The 19,228-nt window shown below is 34.4% G+C and overlaps 1 protein-coding gene across 3 annotated transcripts in view; it reads right to left on the bottom strand.

Annotated features, from left to right (window-relative positions):
* Positions 1-17,757, bottom strand: part of BRINP3 (BMP/retinoic acid inducible neural specific 3) — a gene marked incomplete at its 5' end in the record, with an annotated part of 413,860 nt that extends 396,103 nt beyond the window's left edge. Inside the window, one exon of one of the 3 annotated variants that reach the window (XM_082615798.1) lies at positions 17,522-17,757. In XM_082615798.1, coding sequence (XP_082471924.1) covers positions 17,522-17,757 — 236 coding nt within the window. Of the gene's footprint in view, positions 1-17,491 lie in introns of all 3 variants that reach the window. The other 2 variants (XM_082615797.1, XM_082615799.1) reach the window with 2 other exon arrangements.
* Positions 17,758-19,228: the final 1,471 nt, after the last annotated feature.

Genomic DNA, 19,228 nt, shown 5'->3' on the forward strand with positions numbered 1-19,228 from the left:
TGTAAATTCATTTCTGTATTCCTGATTGAATTCTTCTTTGAACCAGTTATAACTTCTTACTAGTTCCCCATTAATTAGCGAGTTAAATAAAATTTTTGCATGTGTTTATCATATATGTCTATGAAAGTCATACCCTATTTATAAAATAATCTTTTAACACATGCATGGATTGGGGAAATAATTTACCTTAGTTAGATATAGATAAATGGGAATTAAATATTTTCAAATCAGAAGAAGCATGAAATTTCGTTTTGTTTTTGTCCTGGTGTACTTACATTAATTTTTGGGTGGACAATTCTAGAGCTAAAGATCCTAAAATTTATATGGCCAATAATCTTTCCTAGAAGGCCAATAATTCCATGACTTTCTTAGATAAATGGTACCAGTACCTTACAGGATAAATTTACCCAGACTAAATTATCATTCCCAAAAGAAGAGCAAAAAGGAGATCCAAATTTGCATCTCTTAACATCTTTGAATTATAAATGGCAAATACATGAGACAAATAATAGTGCTTAAGAATTAATTTTTTAAAATTTTGTTCTTAAATAAAATTGTCTGTTCCTAAAAAAATTATCTGAATAATTTGTCCTGTGCAATATAATAAATATAGAACAATATGTTTGACTGAAAATCCTATTAAGCAAACAGAATCATGAGACTTAGTGGGCTCAGTTGTCTGTGGCTGCAAACAAGCAAATGACTTGGTGTGAACTACAGGCGCTCAGTGCCACCTGGTGGAAGCATTTATTGTATTTATTGAGTATATATTATGTGCAAGACTGTGCTACATACTGGAACTACGATAAATAGGATATTATATTTGTTCTCAGGAAGTTGACAGTCTCAGATAATTCTGTAAGATAAACAATTACAATATAAGATATATTGTAATATATAATATACATATATATTATATGTATATATGTATGTATATGTACATGTGTGTATATATGTATATGTGTGTATGTATGTGTGTGTACATCTGTGTATATATACATATATATGTAAGATATATCTTATTGTAATATAAGATATATAAATTCTATCCTTTTAATGAAGACAAATCTTCACCTAACTGAGAACTGCTCAAAGAGTTCTGTATAACCAGTATTGTTTAAAGTGGCTGCTTGTTTTTATAGTGTTTTTCATATTATTAAATTTTTATTAAAAATTTAGATGACCTCACTTGCTAGGCTAGGAACTGCAGGTGAAATCTGCTAGAGAAAGTTTCCTGGACTTGGTCCCTTCAGCGAAATGCCAAGACGGCCCACCATATATGAAAATACTTGGGCTCTAGTCTTTTTGCTCACCAAAGGGATACAGTATAAGACCATAGGTAATTTATTTTACCTTTCTGAGCTACTTTTTGTCCATCTCCAATAAACAACAGAGTTCTGAGACAGAACCACCTCTATGCAAACACTAACATCTTCATCAATATAACCTTATTATTCCAAAAAATTCTTACCCAGGAAAGTAAGTTACAAATAACTGTATTGTCCATTGCAGGATCTTCCTGATAGACTTATATACTCCTCAACTGAAAGCATCCAACAATAGTTTATTACCAATACTCTGAACACCTGGTTCTCAAAATCCTCCCTTTGCTCTGTCCATTAGTCCTAAACTAGTATAGCCAGGATCCTTATCCAATCTTATCCAGTCCTTATCCAATCCAAGCCTCTCACTACCCACACTGAAAGACCCACTTAAACGAAACTGGAAATATTCCAACTCTGCCTTCTCTTCTCTGAGACACTATTAAATCTCTATTATAGAAACACTCATTTATGATGGTAGGAATAAAATCAGCTTTGTTGTATCAAAGGGTTATTTTGATAATACTTTTGGAAGCCAGCATTCAACAATTTTATTATTTGTTTAGGTAATTTTTGTGGTTATATTTGAAAATGTTTAATGATTTCTTAGTATACAATTTGTTTAAAATTATATCAAAATATAACTAATCCATTTAATTTTCCATTAATAAACTGTGGACAATAAAATACATTGAGGAGAAGTAAATATTTTAAAAAATAATGCTCCACAGGATTTTATTATAATTTTTTTCCTTGTAAGATATGTAGTACAACTACAGAAGTCATCTAAAACAAATTTAGGGGGCCACACTTATACAGAGGTATTTTGTGAAAGTATATGCTTCACTCCTCAAGATATAATAAAATCAAAACTGTAAAATGAGATTCCAAATTAATAATCCCTAAGGTCTCTTCAAAGTCCAAGAGTTATTTTAGAATCACTTTTTGATCCTTATATAATATTAAGTACAACCTTTAGATGTTTCAACAAAAATTACAAAAGTAACCAAAAGAGTGTTATTTTGTTATAAAACAACATAGAAATGAACCCTAAATATAATTTTAAGCCGTATATTCATTTTAGACACTAGATGACCCTATAACGATTCTCTATTTCTCTTCTTCTCTTGCTCTGTCTTATCACCCCTCTCTGTATGTAAGCTGTACTAAAATCAAGGCCACAAAAGTGTTTATTAACAATATTTTCAGAATTACTTTGTCAAAAAGACATATGTCCTTACTTTGGGGAAACTTACATTTTACCTGTAGAACTCCATTGTTAGATTAAACTGGTAGCCTATGCTGAGACTGAGGCCTTTTTACATGAAATCCCTTATGTACCTTCATATTTAAAATCACTGGGATGATTTTCACAAAGATTCTATCCACATTTAGAAAATGCCGGTATATACTAAATCCAACTCCTTAAATGAATTGTGAACAGCAGTTTTGTCTGAGATACGTGCTGGTCCAGCACAGATACAAACAGGTCATTACCCCTGCCATTTGAGGAGCAGGGCACTCACCAAGAATAGATGTTTCCTCCCAAGAAAGGTTAACAGTGATGCACTCTTAGCTATCAATGCAATCTAAGTGACACAGGAGTAAAAGACAGGTTAACGCCAGTCCTGTTGTAGGAGTTCCTTGTTCTTCTTTACAGGATCCACCAGTCTCGGATTCCAGAGACCAATTTCACTAGACTTTTGAGATTTACCTATATTCATTTTTGCCCTGGTTGCCTATGGCAAAGGAGGAAGTGGCCAAGTCTTTTCTGATTTGAAATCATACCTTCTATCTACTTTGTTTAATGGTACCATATTTAGAGGTAGGTGTGGGTGTGGGTGTGTGTGTGTGTGAAGACACAGAACAAGAGAGGCTTGGAAGTGAGTATATTTCTTTCCTTCTGACTCTGAAATCATTCAGGGCAGCAGACGTAAAGGTGAAAGTGACTTCCCGTACACTCTACCTTTTACTCTTCGAAGGAAAGAAAAATGTTTTATTCATAAGTAGGCATGATGTTCATATGAATATTCCAATAAAGAAGAAATGAAGGCTATTTCAGCTGAAATTGGCTATATTAATATAAAGTGTTTTTATATAACTCCAGTACCCTAATGTGGTTTCAGTTTCCAGTTTTAATTTATTTTGAAGTTTAAAATAACAAAAGCATGGCATAAGACTCCTTTATATTTAACCAAATATAAGGGATATGTCAAAATCCAGATCAAGAGTAACGTACAGCATGGTGACTATAGTTAATAATACTGTATTTCTTGTTTGGAGGTTGCTGAGACGGTGGATCTTAAGACCCCTTATCACAAGAAAAAAAATTTTGTGACTACATATTGTGATGACTGTTGATTAGAATTATCATAGTGGTCATTTTGCAATGTGTACAAATATCAAATAATAATGCTGTACATCTGAAACTAATATAATCAAGTATATATATAATCAATTGTATATATATATCGATTATGCCTCAGTTAAAAAGAAAAGTTTCTTCTAAGACAGAAGTACCAGTTCATTACTATTTCCTATAATAAGATGTGTGTGTGTGTGTGTGTGTGTGTGTGCGTATTTTGAATGAATTAATGGTAGAAAGATGTTTAACTGTTTGATGATCTAATTTATGAGTATTACTGAGGCCAGAAGCAGAAAGAAGATAAGTTGAATGTAAGGCCTGAACAGTAAAACTCAAAATGTGAAGAGTGCCAAGGAAGGGTTAAAGTATGAGCCCAATTTTGATGGTTAAGATGCCAGAAATAGAGGTACAGAATCTGTCTTATGAAATATAATACTAACCTCATATCATATCAACAGTAAGTCCTGTTTCCTCTAATAAGGAACCTGAGTCCATAAAAAGGGACAAAAACAGGACTCAAGGTATTAAGTTCCCGTGTCCCAAGCCAATATTTTTACTCTCATTTGAATATTTTTTCCATTGGTGAAACGAAAGGAATACTCACAATGCCTTAGTTTTTTCAGGAAAATACTTTGAATCAAACTGCTTTAATCTGAAATATGCAAATATAACATAACATTTAAGAATCTTACTAGACTACAATTCCTTAAGCAGATACCAAAAAGCATTTTTGAAAGCTAAAATATAATGTAAAATGCATTCATTGAATGTTTAGAGTTTGATTATAGAAAGCAACTATTTGGATTCTTTATAAAATTAAAAAAAAATCTCATGATTTGCTAAAACTACATAGTAACTAAATTATCATGGCAGGGTCAACAATGGAAATTTCTTTACCTTCCAAAAGATTTAAGTTTTTCGTTCATGTATCTTAGATTATTTCAATATCATTCTCCTTTTAGAAGCAACTAAGATCATTTATCTTGAAAAATTACACATGAACTTTAGAAATTCTAGAAAAATCTGAGATCTTTACGTTCAGACACGATGTTCACTAAGTAAAAGTCTTTAAATCACAAAATTATGTTCAAAACAAATTCAAATATTGATCCTAAAGAAAAACTATGCAGTCAGTTCTACGGCATATTTACAAACATTTAATTTCTATATGCAGCAATAAAATCCTTCATGATCACTAACATTTATGAAATAGCTTCTGTCAAAAAGATACCAGGCAAGGACTCTGCTTCAATGGAATCTCATGGTGAGAAATAAACTTACAGAATTTCCTGTCATCCTCATTTACTAGATGATGACTCACAGACAAGGAGGGGTGTTACAATTTTATACGTTTACACAAAAACTAAATGATAGATACAGGCCTGAAACCTTAGTTCTATAATGCCAATTCATTTTCTATCCTACTCTTAGTTCCTTTATCTCTCTATTCTGTGAGCAGGATTAAATCAATATAATGCCCCAAAATAAGTAGTTTAACTCTAAGTTAAAGGTCAAAGGGAAAAAAAAAGATTTAAAAACTTTTCAATAGAGTATAAGGATTACAAGGTCACAACCTAAAAATAAGGATCTGCAAATATAATTTCAACGTTTAAAATGGAAAAGGAGTGTCCCAGATTGCATTTCATACATGTTTGAAAAGTTGGAAAATGAAGAATAGGAAAATCTGTTTAATTTCCTCCATAGATGGCATTTTTAACCTAATAGATCAACAAATAAGTCAGTATTCTGTAAAATATCTGTGTGTTATAGGGGAGGTGTGGAGGAGGATTGGGGTTTGTTTGATAGGTGGTGTGAACCAGGCTCCTTACAGATGGGTCTGGGACCAGGGGCCTCTGGCACCTGGGGTACCCAAGTGGTTCTCATCCCAGGAATCCTCTGCTGCCCGGTATAACTCCTGATATCCCCACAAGATCAGGCTGCCTCTGGGAAGAGAGGTGCCAGCAACAGCACCTCAGGCTCCATTCTCCGTCCTCTGAGCCTCCCCAGACGCTCAGCACATCCCAGATCACGCTCTCCCAGCCCCTCCATCTAGACTCGCACTTACTCCTTCCCTGCCCAGCACACCTGAGGCCATGAAGCACGCCCTGTGGGATCCAACTGTGCCTTGTTCGCATTTTAACAGGGTCAAAAGCAATATCCTAATGGGGAAGCTAGAGAAAAGCCTGGAAGTTAATACAGAGGCACGGGGCTTTATCTGAAGTCCTTGAAGTCAAATGCATCTGAGTTCAGAGTTTTTCAGACTTTAGAGGGAAAATGAGGTATATATAGTATAAGGTATATATACCTTATGTTATAGCCTCAGTGGAGTCTAAACCATCAAGCCATAATTAAATACCTCAGTGTCCCTAAAATGCAACATATGAATATTTGCATTAAGTACAAAAATAAAAACTATAGCCTCACGTCTTTCCAGGGCAGGGCAGGTTTTGAAACCAAATGTGCTAACAGAAAAAAGGCTCATCTTCAGAACTTTGGGATTTTGAAATTGTTGATAAAGGGCTTTGAACATTACAAAAACTGAAATTTATCTAGTTGGAGGGTTTCTCATGATGTGGTTGAGAGATCTGTTTTCCTTCTTATTCATCCATAATTTTTTATCACTAATGCAAATGAATACATACGAGACATTCTTTTCAAAGGTGCAGATTTGAAATACACGCGGATGTTGGATTACAATGTTCAAGAACAGAAAATTCTTGATAGATCTGTCAAATGGGGCCAAAATGTTTTTATATTACATTCAATGAGATATGGACACACAGGCAGTCCTCTCAGCAGTAGGAGAGTCAAACTGTGCCATACACAGAGCAGTATGATTTCTGCAAAACTAAAGATTAATAGCACACCTGGGTACTATGATGTAAATAAACGACGAAGAGGTAGATATGGTACAGTAGTTAGAAGATGCAAGCTCACAAATTCTGGCTCTTCACCAGGAAGGCATTCCCAAGAGTCATAAGTGTTCAGCCATTGATTCAGTTGTCTTGGGATGGAGTGAGTTCTCAATCATTGGAAACATTTAAAGAAAGGGTTGATGACCACTTGACAGTAATATTATAGATGGAGATTATACAGCATGAGCTAAATATCATTAATTTGAATAGATGAATATTAAGAGCATTTTTAATTGTTCGAATCTTTGATTTTATATTTAAAACAGTCTATCTTCTGAAAAGATAAATGCAAAGAAAGTTATTATCCCTTTGTTTTTTATAATAAATGTGAAGAAGTATTCTTATGTGTAATGAATTTAGTGATGACTATAAAAAGCACTTTTTATACAATGGATAATCCTTGAAAGATTATATTTTGTGAGGAAATACTTTATAACTTTAAATGGGTGTGTTTATTTAAATCTAATGTTCTATTCTGCTTTGGGATAATAGTAGTGTGTGTCTTTAAGATAGGACAGCATACAAGGCCACAGACAAACAGAGCCTTTGCTAATTTCAGGCTGACAGGGAGGTAGTTTAATTAGTGAGCTGCTAATATCTGTTTAAGTGAGCAGCCAAGGAAATGTCTGTTAGAAAAAGGACTTGCAAATGAATGGCAAGGCCATTCTCTCTGCCTCTTTTCAACTGTGTCAAAAAGGAAGAGAACAGGGAGCCTGCACCTATGTGGAAATAGAAGATTACTAAAAAAAAGTAGAGACAGACACAAAAGTAATCATATGTCTGTGGAACATACACAGTGAGGTTTTGAGGTACTGATGCTTCACAATAAACTTTTACATAAGTGAACTACTTCCAAATATTGTGGAATCTCTGTTTCTTGACTATGGGTAAAACATTCAGAAAAGCTTTACTAATTGTTTAATGGTAAGCAAAGAGCATGAAAATGTCTCCTGTGCCTATAATCAAGGTTATAAGCTTTTACACTTAAACTAAAATGGTTTATTAATAAATATTAAGTTTTTTTGATATAATAAATAGTACATGTTTTACATTGCCTTTGTTTACTGGAATATTTAGAGAAATAGATGAAAGGAAAATTAAGACTATATGAACACTCTGAGTAATTTTTTTCAACCAACATTTGCTGAACATCTATGTATTTCATATATCACTTCAGTCTGAGGCAAATTCCACTAATAAGTATTACTAATTAACTGATGTAAAACTCTTCTCTAGGCCAAATGAATTTCACTGGATAATTTTTACAACCTAAGGCAGATTATGGAATTATGATTCCAGTTGAAAATAATGGGGAAAATAAGCAATTTATAGAAAAAGTAATTTCAAAAAAATAAAACTTGTTACTTCTATAAAAGAATGATTTAATTATAGATATTGAATAAACTCTATTAAAAACCATAAATATTCAGTATAAATTTCAGCTTTAACTTTGGAAGGTATAATATGAAGGTGAGTAATCTTTTGCTGTAATTCATATTACATGCTTGTTAAAATAAAAGAGATAATAACCTAATCTTAATTTTATGACAAATTTTTTTGTGTGTGTGGTATGCGGGCCTCTCACTGTTGTGGCCTCTCCCGCCGCGGAGCACAGGCTCCGGACGTGCAGGCCCAGCGGCCATGGCTCACGGGCCCAGCCGCTCCACGATACATGGGATCCTCCCGGACCGGGGCACGAACCCGCGTCCCCTGCATCGGCAGGCGGACTCTCAACCACTGCGCCACCAGGGAAGCCCTATGACTAATATTTTAAAAGTTGGAAATTTTTTTTAAAGTATTGCAATCAAATAGCAATTACTTTATTTTATATTAAAGCAGAGAAGACATAATAAATGCTATTTTAGGACCTTTTCTTACAATGAGAAATATAATGCAAATGACTTTTTTTTCATAAGAGTTCTTTTAAATACACACAGTACACACACACTCAAGGAAAAAGCCAAGGAAACCCCTAAAAAAAAACTAATATTACTCAGCTTTTTTCTCTAGTTTAAAATTTTGCATTTTTGGAATAGTGCTCAACAACAACAACAACAAAAATGCATGCTAGCAATTCAAATGCCTCAGAACAATGATAACAAAAGAAAACAACACTGATAATTTTGGCAATTAAATTTGTAAGAAGACCACTGAGATAAAGGCTGTGAAGTATCAGAATGCTTGGTAAGATGAAACTAGAGAGAGAATTAATCAAATAATTTATTTGTCTGAATGCCAAAAAATCAATTGTTATTTCCTCTTTTGTAAATAATTGTGTGAACTAGGAGTTCTGTTCATTTTTTCATTTTAATAGAAACAAACATGAATGCACTATTAGACTAAATATTATTTATAAATTCTATTAATTGTTACAAAGCATGTATCTTATTTATGATCATGATTATAATACAATCCTCATTAAGAACTAGCTTTCCTGAAATTTGATAATTCCTAAAGCCTTGAATTACTATTTCTATTTTATTCCTGACTGAAATTTTTCCAATGTCAACTAAAGAATAAAGTATGAATTCATATGCATATCTGATTATGAACTAGAATTAAGTAACAAAAATTTATTTTATGGCTTAATCTCAAAGTTAGAGATGTAAATAGAGTTGTTTAATAGATGTATTCAATTAATTTAGGTTATTTATTTATAAAATCACTACCTAGAATACTCTCCTTAATTTATCACTGACTGTAAAGTGTGCTAACAGACTAATGGAAGGATTTATGGAAAATCAACCAACTAGGAAAAATAGCTTTATTCTCTGTATAGCCTCTTCAATATAACATATACAAAATAGAAAAGAATTGGAGTGATGAAGAAAAGGGAAATTATTACAAAATTTATGTTTAAGTACAAATGAACACAGAGTATTATGAGACATTCTTAGATATTATTTTTTTTTTCTTTTTTTTTTTTTTTTGCGGTATGCGGGCCTCTCACTGTTGTGGCCTCTCCCGTTGCGGAGCACAGGCTCCGGACGCGCAGGCTCAGCGGCCATGGCCCACGGGCCCAGCCACTCCGCGGCATATGGGATCCTCCCAGACCGGGGCACGAACCCGTATCCCCTGCATCGGCAGGCGGACTCTCAACCACTGCGCCACCAGGGAGGCCCAAGATATTATTTTTTAAAAGCATTTATAAGTGACTTTTACAAAAGATAGAAGAATGCAGATAGAAGAATTAACAAGAGTTGATTTTTGTTTTCATGCCATGTATTTGTTCTGACATTTTCCATTTTGCTTTTGGGTTCACAAGCTTTGAAGTTTATAACACAAAAGATCGTTAGAGATCTAGAGCACCCTTAATTTTACAAAAGAGGATACTGAGGTCTGAGAAATTAATTTCTAAATCTGAGGTAACACAGTTGGTTAGTGACAAAGACAGAAACAATTCATGTCTCCTTGCTTACATTCAAGAGAGGATATTTTCAACGCGATGAGCGCTGGCTTTGAAACCAAGCAGCCCAAATCTAAAGCTGATGCTTCTGATGACTGAGCAACTGCTCTCTCTAGGAATATAAAGACAAATAAAAATATAGAAATAAAATAAGGTGTATAAAATTTTAAATATAAAATAGAAAGCAGAAAGGTCCTGCCTCCAAGGCATTCATAGTTCAGAGCAGTCAACAGGTGATTTTAGAGCAATATCATAAGTTTAAGGACAGATATTCAGGGATAGGAGGGGTAAACAAAAGGGCAACAGGTTTATGTTTTTATTTTGTTAATCGGTAAATTGGGAATTTTTATATAAGGGTTGTCTGGAAAATTAAACGACATGTGAAAGCACAATCACATAATGAAAGCATAGTATTTAGTTCCATTGTTAACCCCTTCTTAGTCTACACTACATATATGTTCCATAGAACACTACTGACTCATTTTATAGTTCTTACTTGTGATATAAAGCTGTTTTATTACAATTATTTTTAAACTAGGTGTTAACGCTCAAAGAGAGAATATACTTCATTTTTTAAAACTTTTATTTAAATAATCCTGGTAAATTCTCATAATTTTACTGTTAATTATTTGGAAGTGGTTTTTCAAGTAACGTATGTCTCATCCTAATATTTTAATGACATTTAGTATTTTGCCCGATCATATGAATTCCACATACTATTATAGAAAAATGTAAGGAAAAATCTATAAAACTTTCCAACCATTCTGGGCTCTTTCCTTTCCTGTTCCAAATTCACTTCTGAGAGTCCTTGTCACCGATACATAATCATCAATGTCAGTAATCACTTATTTCCTCCTAGAGTGGCCAGATTTTGCAAATAAAATATATGGCAACCAGTTAAATTAGAATTTAAATTTTTTTAATTCTAATTTATTAGAATTTAATTTTTATTTTTTAGTATAAGTATTTCCCAAATAATTGCATAGGACATATTTATCTGGCAAAATATCTACCTACCACGCTATTCTTGGGAACTGCTATCACCAAATATAGTGGGAAAGAAAGATGATTATTTATACTTTGGTTACATCACAAAGCAGGGTTCTGCAGTAGAGAGAGGGCTGCATAGTTTCTATTAGGTGACAACTCTGGGTTTCTGAGTAGGTAGCTGATAGTAATGATGTAGTTCCCACCTGTATTTAAGGTAAGTGTCACCTTTGTCAAGACTATTAGGCTTGCTCTATCTTAAGCATTAAAATATGTTTGCTAATCATTGATTCTTATAACCACTGAAAGGCCTCTCATATTCTGGCAGAGAGTTAAATACCAACCATAGTGATTGTGTTGTTGTGAGTTTTCAGTCCTCCTTACCCCCATGGATTCATACTATTTTAGTAGGAAATTTGAAGTGATTCTGTAAGGAACTGCTATTTAGAAGACATTTTAAACCAGAATCCCCTTCCTTTTTTTTTTTTTTTTTTGCGGTACGCGGGCCTCTCACTGCTGTGGCCTCTCCCGTTGCGGAGCACAGGCTCCAGACGCGCAGGCTCAGTGGCCACGGCTCACAGGCGAGCCGCTCCGCGGCATGTGGGATCTTCCCAGACCGGGACACGAACCCGTGTCCCCTGCATCGGCAGGCGGACTCTCAACCACTGCGCCACCAGGGAAGCCCCCCTTCTTCTTTAATTTAAAAAAATGTATACATTCTTTTTTTTAATCTTCTCTGTAGTTTTATTTCCATGTTCTTTTTTCTGCTTCCAGTTTTATTCAGATGCAATTCATATATAGCACTGTACGTTTAAAAAAAATTGTATACATTCTTAAATAAAGCTCTTCATAAATAATATAATTACCATTTCACATTATTTATATCATTAATAAATACCTGCCCAATTTATATTCCTGATGAAAAATACTTGTATCAATTATATGCAGTACACAGAAAACCTTCCCAAAACTTAGAGGCTTAGAGCAAGATTTTGTGTCTGTTTATTAATGATTCTGTGAATGAATGAGCAGTACTGGCTGGGCTCAGCTGTTTGGTTCTTCCAGTATGCCTAGGGTCACTAATGTGGTTTCTATTTTCTACCAGTTCACCTGGGTTGACTAACATAAGATGGCCTCACTTGTCCAGTGATTGTTTCTGTCTGGTGGCTATCAGGTCCAAAGAACATCAATTGGCCTGGTTCCTCTCTGCTCCATGTGGCCTCTCCTGCTCTACTGGTCCAGAGTGAACTTCACAGGGTGGTTTCAGATCAGATTCAGGGCAAACCCAGTGCACAAGCACTTTTGTAAGCTTCTGCTTGCATCGTATTTGCTGATGTTACATTGACAAGGGAAGGCCAAGCCCAAAGCCAATAATGGAGGGAATACACAAGGTTGCTGAGATAGAGAGGTCTGATTCACCAGGAGCCTTGACTGTAACAATCTAACACAGTTTTATTAGATCTCTGTCAACATCAAAGGATGTAGATTAGATCAAGGATATATTTACTAAGCAAAACTGACTAATATATGTGAACATAGAAAGAAACACAAGTTGTCCAATAGATTTGTTTTTACCTATCAGAAGATTTAAAGCCAAAGATGTAGTCAGTTATCTATGGGGGCTTCTGTTTTTGTTTTTTTTTTTAATTGTGGTAAGATGATTATTGAATTTAAATTTTAAAATATGGGCTTTAATTATTTTTTAACATTTACTGTTTATAGACATGCTATTTAAAATCTCTGAATGTTAACTTTTTGAAATTGATATAATAATACCATCAATAAAAGACTACAGTTAAAATCACATATGAAAAAATGGAAGGTCTTTGTAAACAACAACAAGCAAAAATTTTACTTTTGTATAAGAATGTATGTATATATACCAAAATATAATTTTGTATTGGGGCATATCTTATTCACATATTGAACATTTCTATGGAATATAAAAGGCCTTCATAAACTTTAATAGTAAATATTGAACTGGGGAATAATTCAAAGGGATTAATTAATATACTTAATTTGAGGACTCCAGTTTTTCAATTCAGAGCTGACACAATATTCACTTACTTTTTAAATATTTTATTTTATGAAATGTAAAATCTATACGAATTGTCTAAAATATTTAGGGTCTAATTAACACCAGTGTAACAACTATCCAGTTTAAGAAATTGGGTATTGTCATTATTTTAGAAATCCCTCATGTTCTCCCCTGAAAATCCCATCCTTCTCCTTTCCTCTTGGAGATAACTTCTATCTTGATTTTTATTATAGTCATTTCCTTGCTTTTTATTATAGTCATTTTCTTGTTTTTTTTTTTTTTAAGGTTTTACCAACCGTCTTTAGTTATGCATATCTAAACAGTGTAAATTAGTTGTATCTGTTTTGTGAACCTCATATAATAGAATCATACTATGTGCAAAGTTTTCCTGTTGTGCTTCTTTCACTTTATATTCTGCTTGGGAGATTTATCCAGGATACTGCTGGTGGCTACACTCCCATTAATGTTAACATACCTGGACTGATCAGGTTTTTTTGGTTAATACCTTCTATTCTAAGAAATCCTTACATATCTGAAAGTGTTTTCCTCTGTTTTCTTCTAGAAACTTAATATTTTGCCTTTCTTATTTAGATCCTTATTCCATATAAAGCAGATTTGTGTATATGGTATTGGAAAGAGACCTCACTTCTGTTTTTCTCATATGGCTACCCAAATTCCAGAGCCATTTACTCAAAAGCTCCCGCCTCATCCCCACACACTATTTCATTAAACCCCTGTCATGAAGTGTCCATACACTTATTTTTTTCTAGGTTGACTTATCCTTTCCAAGACTTTCTTTTTTTTTTTTTTTTGCGGTATGCGGGCCTCTCACTGTTGTGGCCTCCCCCGTTGCGGAGCACAGGCTCCGGATGCACAGGCCCAGCGGCCATGGCTCACGGGCCCAGCCGCTCCGCGGCATATGGGATCCTCCCAGACCGGGGCACGAACCCGTGTCCCCTGCATCGGCAGGCGGACTCCCAACCACTGCGCCACCAGGGAGGCCCCCAAGACTTTCTTTAAATAAAATTTTTCTCAGGGAACATTACCAGGAAGACCCATGAGGCATCGTGTTTATTTCAATTTTTTCCTATTCTCACTCAAATTTTGCTTTCAAAAATTGCTCTGAAGAAGCAAGCTAAGTGGTAGTAATATGACATATCTTAATATTATTTTTAAAAGTTGTAAGAAAAGCAGCATCATCATTTCCCCCATAATTCACTTGCACATGTGGTTAGGCAAAGAATGGTAGAAGTTAGGCCAAAAAAAAAAAAAAAGACTTTTATTTTCTAGCAACATATCTGAAGATTTACATATGTGAAATGTCTCTTTTATGGGAATAAAAATCACCACCCATCTGACCTTAGAATTCATATCTGTGGTTCAAGATAATGGTGTCTGGATTACTAAAAGGGTGTCCCTCATCCAGAACTCCATAACTTGTTAAAAGAATGAGGATTTCCACGGCCTGGAAAAAATTATGCACTTGCTGGTAGGCATACTGCCTGAGGGTGTTTCGAGAACATAACAACTGTAGTCACAAGGCTCCAGCTTATTAAGGGGCCAAGTGTGCTCCTTTTCTATGCTTCAAATGGGGTACAATTTCTCTAGGCATAGACCACTTTCTAAGAGTGAGAACACTTACTTAAAATGCCTACCCTAAGTTCCATTATCAATCTTTAGCTAAAAGATAGCAGAAAATCCAACTTTTAATATTTAACCAAATAACAATTTAAGTGTTAGCAAGCTCATTCTACGCCTTCAATTCAATGATCTGCTCATAAAATAATCACCTCTTATGTCATAATGTAGCTTCAGAATAAAACCTAAAAATACTTTATAATACACTTCAATTTAAAACATAAGCTTTGACAGTTGACAAAAATGCAGCCTATCAAGAAAAAGTGGTACTTTTTTTCTTTAAGCCCTGACTATGGTTCTAGTAATGTTCAGTTGTTATGATCCTGCTGTTCTGTATTTGAAGTGAAAAGAAAAATGTTACTGAAGAAGAAGATAAAATGAAAACAGACAACTGAAAGAAATTTGACCTAATTATTTTAACAGGCTTAATATGTTTTACATTCGTAACTAAAGAATTTCAGAAATTATGTCAACGCAATACCTAGCATAAAGAAGCTTATGACAGTAATAATAAGCACTAGTAGAATTTGGCTGATCACTTTTCAAAATTATGTGGTCTTTTAAAATGATAAATCTAGTGCTTAATATGGAAAAATACTAATTTTTCATCTATATGTCTTAGAGATTCACCAATTATATAACTAGAGTAAACATCTGTGAAACATAAAGTCTCTAATAATTATTTTTAAGACAAATATTAAAAACAAAAGTAAAAACAAAATAAAGCCAAAAACCAAGAAGCTATTCTAATCCTTGGATTTGGGATGCTCTAATATCTCAAAAATAAGGTCAACTTCACCAGGAAGAACTCAGATCCATTATATCAAATGGATAAGTGGATAGCGTTCTCTGAAATTTGGAGAAATACTAGTGGGACAGATGAAATATCTCACAGTGCCAAGGCAAAAGAGTCCTCATGAGTATATTATACTGCCCATTTTATAGCAACCATCAGTGATCATAGCATCATTAGCCAATGTTTCAAAGGTTATATAAGTTGTAGTCTGGTCCAGGCAGGAGGACAGGGACATCTTATTCCATTGTTTATAAATAAACAATTTCCATCCACGTTTATTCAAGCCACAAAGGTAAAGACATAGGAATGGGGTGGGATAGGGAGGGTGGGAGGGAGACGCAAAAGGGAGGGGATATGGAAACATATGTATATGTATGACTGATTAAATTCGTTATAAAGCAAAAAAAAAAAAAAAAAAGACATAGGAAGGATGAAGAGTAGAGGGTTACTGAAGGTGTTTAAGAACAGAGTCCCATGAAAACTACAGGGAATGCATGAGCCTTGCAAACAAATCCCAAGGCATTATGTTTCATTACCTTCCACTGTGGTGATCCAAAAAATGTCTCTTTCATTCAGCTTAGAACCTCTAAACACATGTCAAGCCATGTTTGCAACTCATAGCCGATCAACCGATAAGCCGAACCACAACAATCACACACAAGACAACATCTCAGACCTCCCAACAGAGATGCCCATAGATCATGGAGACATGCTCTGGCATCAGTCTGTTTGACAGACTGTTAAAAATCCTCTTGAAGAATGCTGAAATAGAAGACATTCTCACAGTCTGAAATTCAAGTAGCTACAATTTGTGAAAGAAAGCTGGCTAAACCCACAAACACGTAAAACTGAATACAGCTGGACTCATAATATATTGACTGTTTCCTGCTGCATGTCAGAAAGAAATCTTTAGTATTTGTCATTTCATTTAAAAAAGTAGAATGTCTTTTTTGTAGACTTGTGACCAGGCTCTGACTACCTGGACTAAAGGATTTCTTATTTAAGCGCGCGTGCACATACATACACAGACACACACACACACACACACACACACACAGCAATAATTGTGTGATGCTTTATGGAACGTGTTCAGTACCCCTCAGTCTCTTCTGTAAATATGCATGGCTGATAGGATTTAAACATTTCTCACAATGCTGTATAAAAGACTGCATACAGACCAGAAGCACAGTGCCCTCTGGTGCACATATAAAACAAAATATTTATATAACAGGATCTACATAGATACAGGCACAAATACAAAACTAAGTTTTGCTTCTGCATACATCTAAACCAATCACTGGGAATTGTACATTTCTATCCTGAAGAAACAAACCAATATGATAACCTTCATAAAACATTCTTTATGGCATAGATCAAGGCAATCTAATCCATTCAGGCAACCACTTGTATACCCCTCTATTTAATGGATTCACTAGGCTTGGGTGGAGTATGACTTTTCTGTAACTTATTTAGATTCAAACAGAATAACAGTAGAAGTTAAAGGCCATATATCTCAGCCTCCTCCTTTTGCTTGGCCTTTGTTACCGCATCCTATTTATCTGCATTTCCTTTGTATTCCCTGGCCATTTCCTCCAGCTTCTGAATGTGCAATTACCTTGTAGGTAAAAAAGGATGAGGTAACTCAACTTCTCAGTGACTAGTAGAAGACACCATTTCCACTTAAGCTAAAAAAAGGTAACAAACCCTGATACAAAGTAGAAAGGAAAGGCCATTCAAGAAATTTCCTTATAAATTTTGAGTATTTAAAATGATAAACTCAGCCTCAGAGTTAACTGAAACTTACTTTACGGCAGTTTAGCAGTCAAGAATTTGGGAGTTCTGCACTTGTGGTAACCATTATTCAGTTTTTCCATAAGAAGTTACATCTACAAGAAATACTTTTAAATAACCAGAAAACATTACCATGGTAAATGGTCAATAATAACCCTTCTGATAATAACCCTTTCCCACCTGCAACTTTCCCTTAGAGCAACTTAGTTATCCACCACCTTCAAGGAAGATACCTCTGTAATTGCTTTCCCTTTGCTTCATACCTGTATATCTTGTATCTTGTACTAAATCCCTGCCGGCTTCTGTCCACAAAATCTGTGTATTCCTGTGAACGATGGAAGGGTCCCTTATCAGAGAGGAGCCAGTCGAAGGGGCTTGTGGCATGCTGATCCGAAACAGCGGCAACTGCTAAAACCCAGCAATGAAGACTCAGTGCTATCCACTCCCATAGAGCCATCAGAGAGAACAATTCAGCACCAGCTCTGCTCCGCCATATCATGCTTCCACTGGGGACTTAGAGCCTTCATTCTCTTAGCTTTCCCTCAACACCTAGACAAAACACACAGGCAATTAGTTAGCCATCCTTTTTCAAAAATCTAATATCAGTGTTTTAAATCAGATAATAGCAAAAGTGATTAATAAGTGAACTGAAATAATTTTTTTTCAGAGCTGTATATCTTTCATACTTTGGTTCTTTTTGTATTTATTGGAAAATAAGTTAAGTCACTGAGTTACAGCAAGCCTTGTCAGGACAGCATCATACAGTGGATCATTAAACCCACTGAGCAACAACTATCAGAAGTTTCGACTCATAATTATTTTTTCAGCTTAAATGTTTTATAACACTGGACACTTTCAAAAGAAATATTGAATATGTTTACTTAATAAATTGTGTTATAAATTTTAATACATGTATTTTATTGTTTACTTTACTTATTAGAAAAAGGCTTTAAAATGGATTAAAATATAGATAAACTGACATGGAAGAAACTGCGGGTCTAAGAATACATAAACAAGTAAATAAATGTGTGTGTGTGTGCGTGTGTATCTATGCCTCTATCATTTATCTATTTCTAGCAATATATTTAGATGGGTGGATGGGTGGATGTGGGGGTGGGTGGGAGTGGAGGTATGCATTTTTGCTCAGTTATTTTTTCCATTATTCTATTAGGGAAAAACTTCCTTGATTATTTAAACAGAATCATAATTAAGTTATTTCTAGCACATTTAAAAGATTTAAATGGACATCTGTGTCTTATTCATAAGATAAATAGGCATACCTACAAAATTCATATATATACATAAACTAAAACAATATAGATTATACATAAACTATGAAAACACATACATTAATTTTATAGGCATTCAAAACCAAAGTAACAAAGAGGTGTCATCCCAATGTGGTATAGTATAAATGACCTTACACAAAGCAACTGATGCAGTTTATATGCTATGCAAAATATTCTACAAATATTTGAATTTCAATTTTACTTTCCATCTCACCAAATTTTTTCAAAATTATTATTTATAACACATAGAACCATGCATTATATAAATTCTGACTAGCAAGAAAGTTTGGTTGTGAGCATTTTGGGTCAGCAAAATCTCTTTAGGAAGCCATCAAAATACACATTAAGTAAAATATTTTAACTATGACAGTTGCCATATGTCTCTGGTGTTTGGTTATATCAATTGATAATTTTAATTTGCTGTTAGTTGTAACCCTGTAATTCACAATTTAATCCTGAACTATTTCAATATGAGAGGTATACAGCAATTTTGCCACTAAAAACTATCTCAAAACAGTGATACAATATGGCTGACCTAGGTCATTAGATTCAGTCTTACCCTCTACACAAGTAAAAGGTTCAATACCCACATACGATCTGATTTGCCCCAATCATATGAGTTGTTTATGTGGTGATTTTAAAATGTGATGATTAAAATATGCCCTCGTCTATAAGCAACAG

The sequence above is a fragment of the Mesoplodon mirus genome (assembly GCF_964341445.2).
Source record: "Mesoplodon mirus genome assembly, chromosome: 3".
NCBI lineage: Eukaryota > Metazoa > Chordata > Mammalia > Artiodactyla > Ziphiidae > Mesoplodon > Mesoplodon mirus.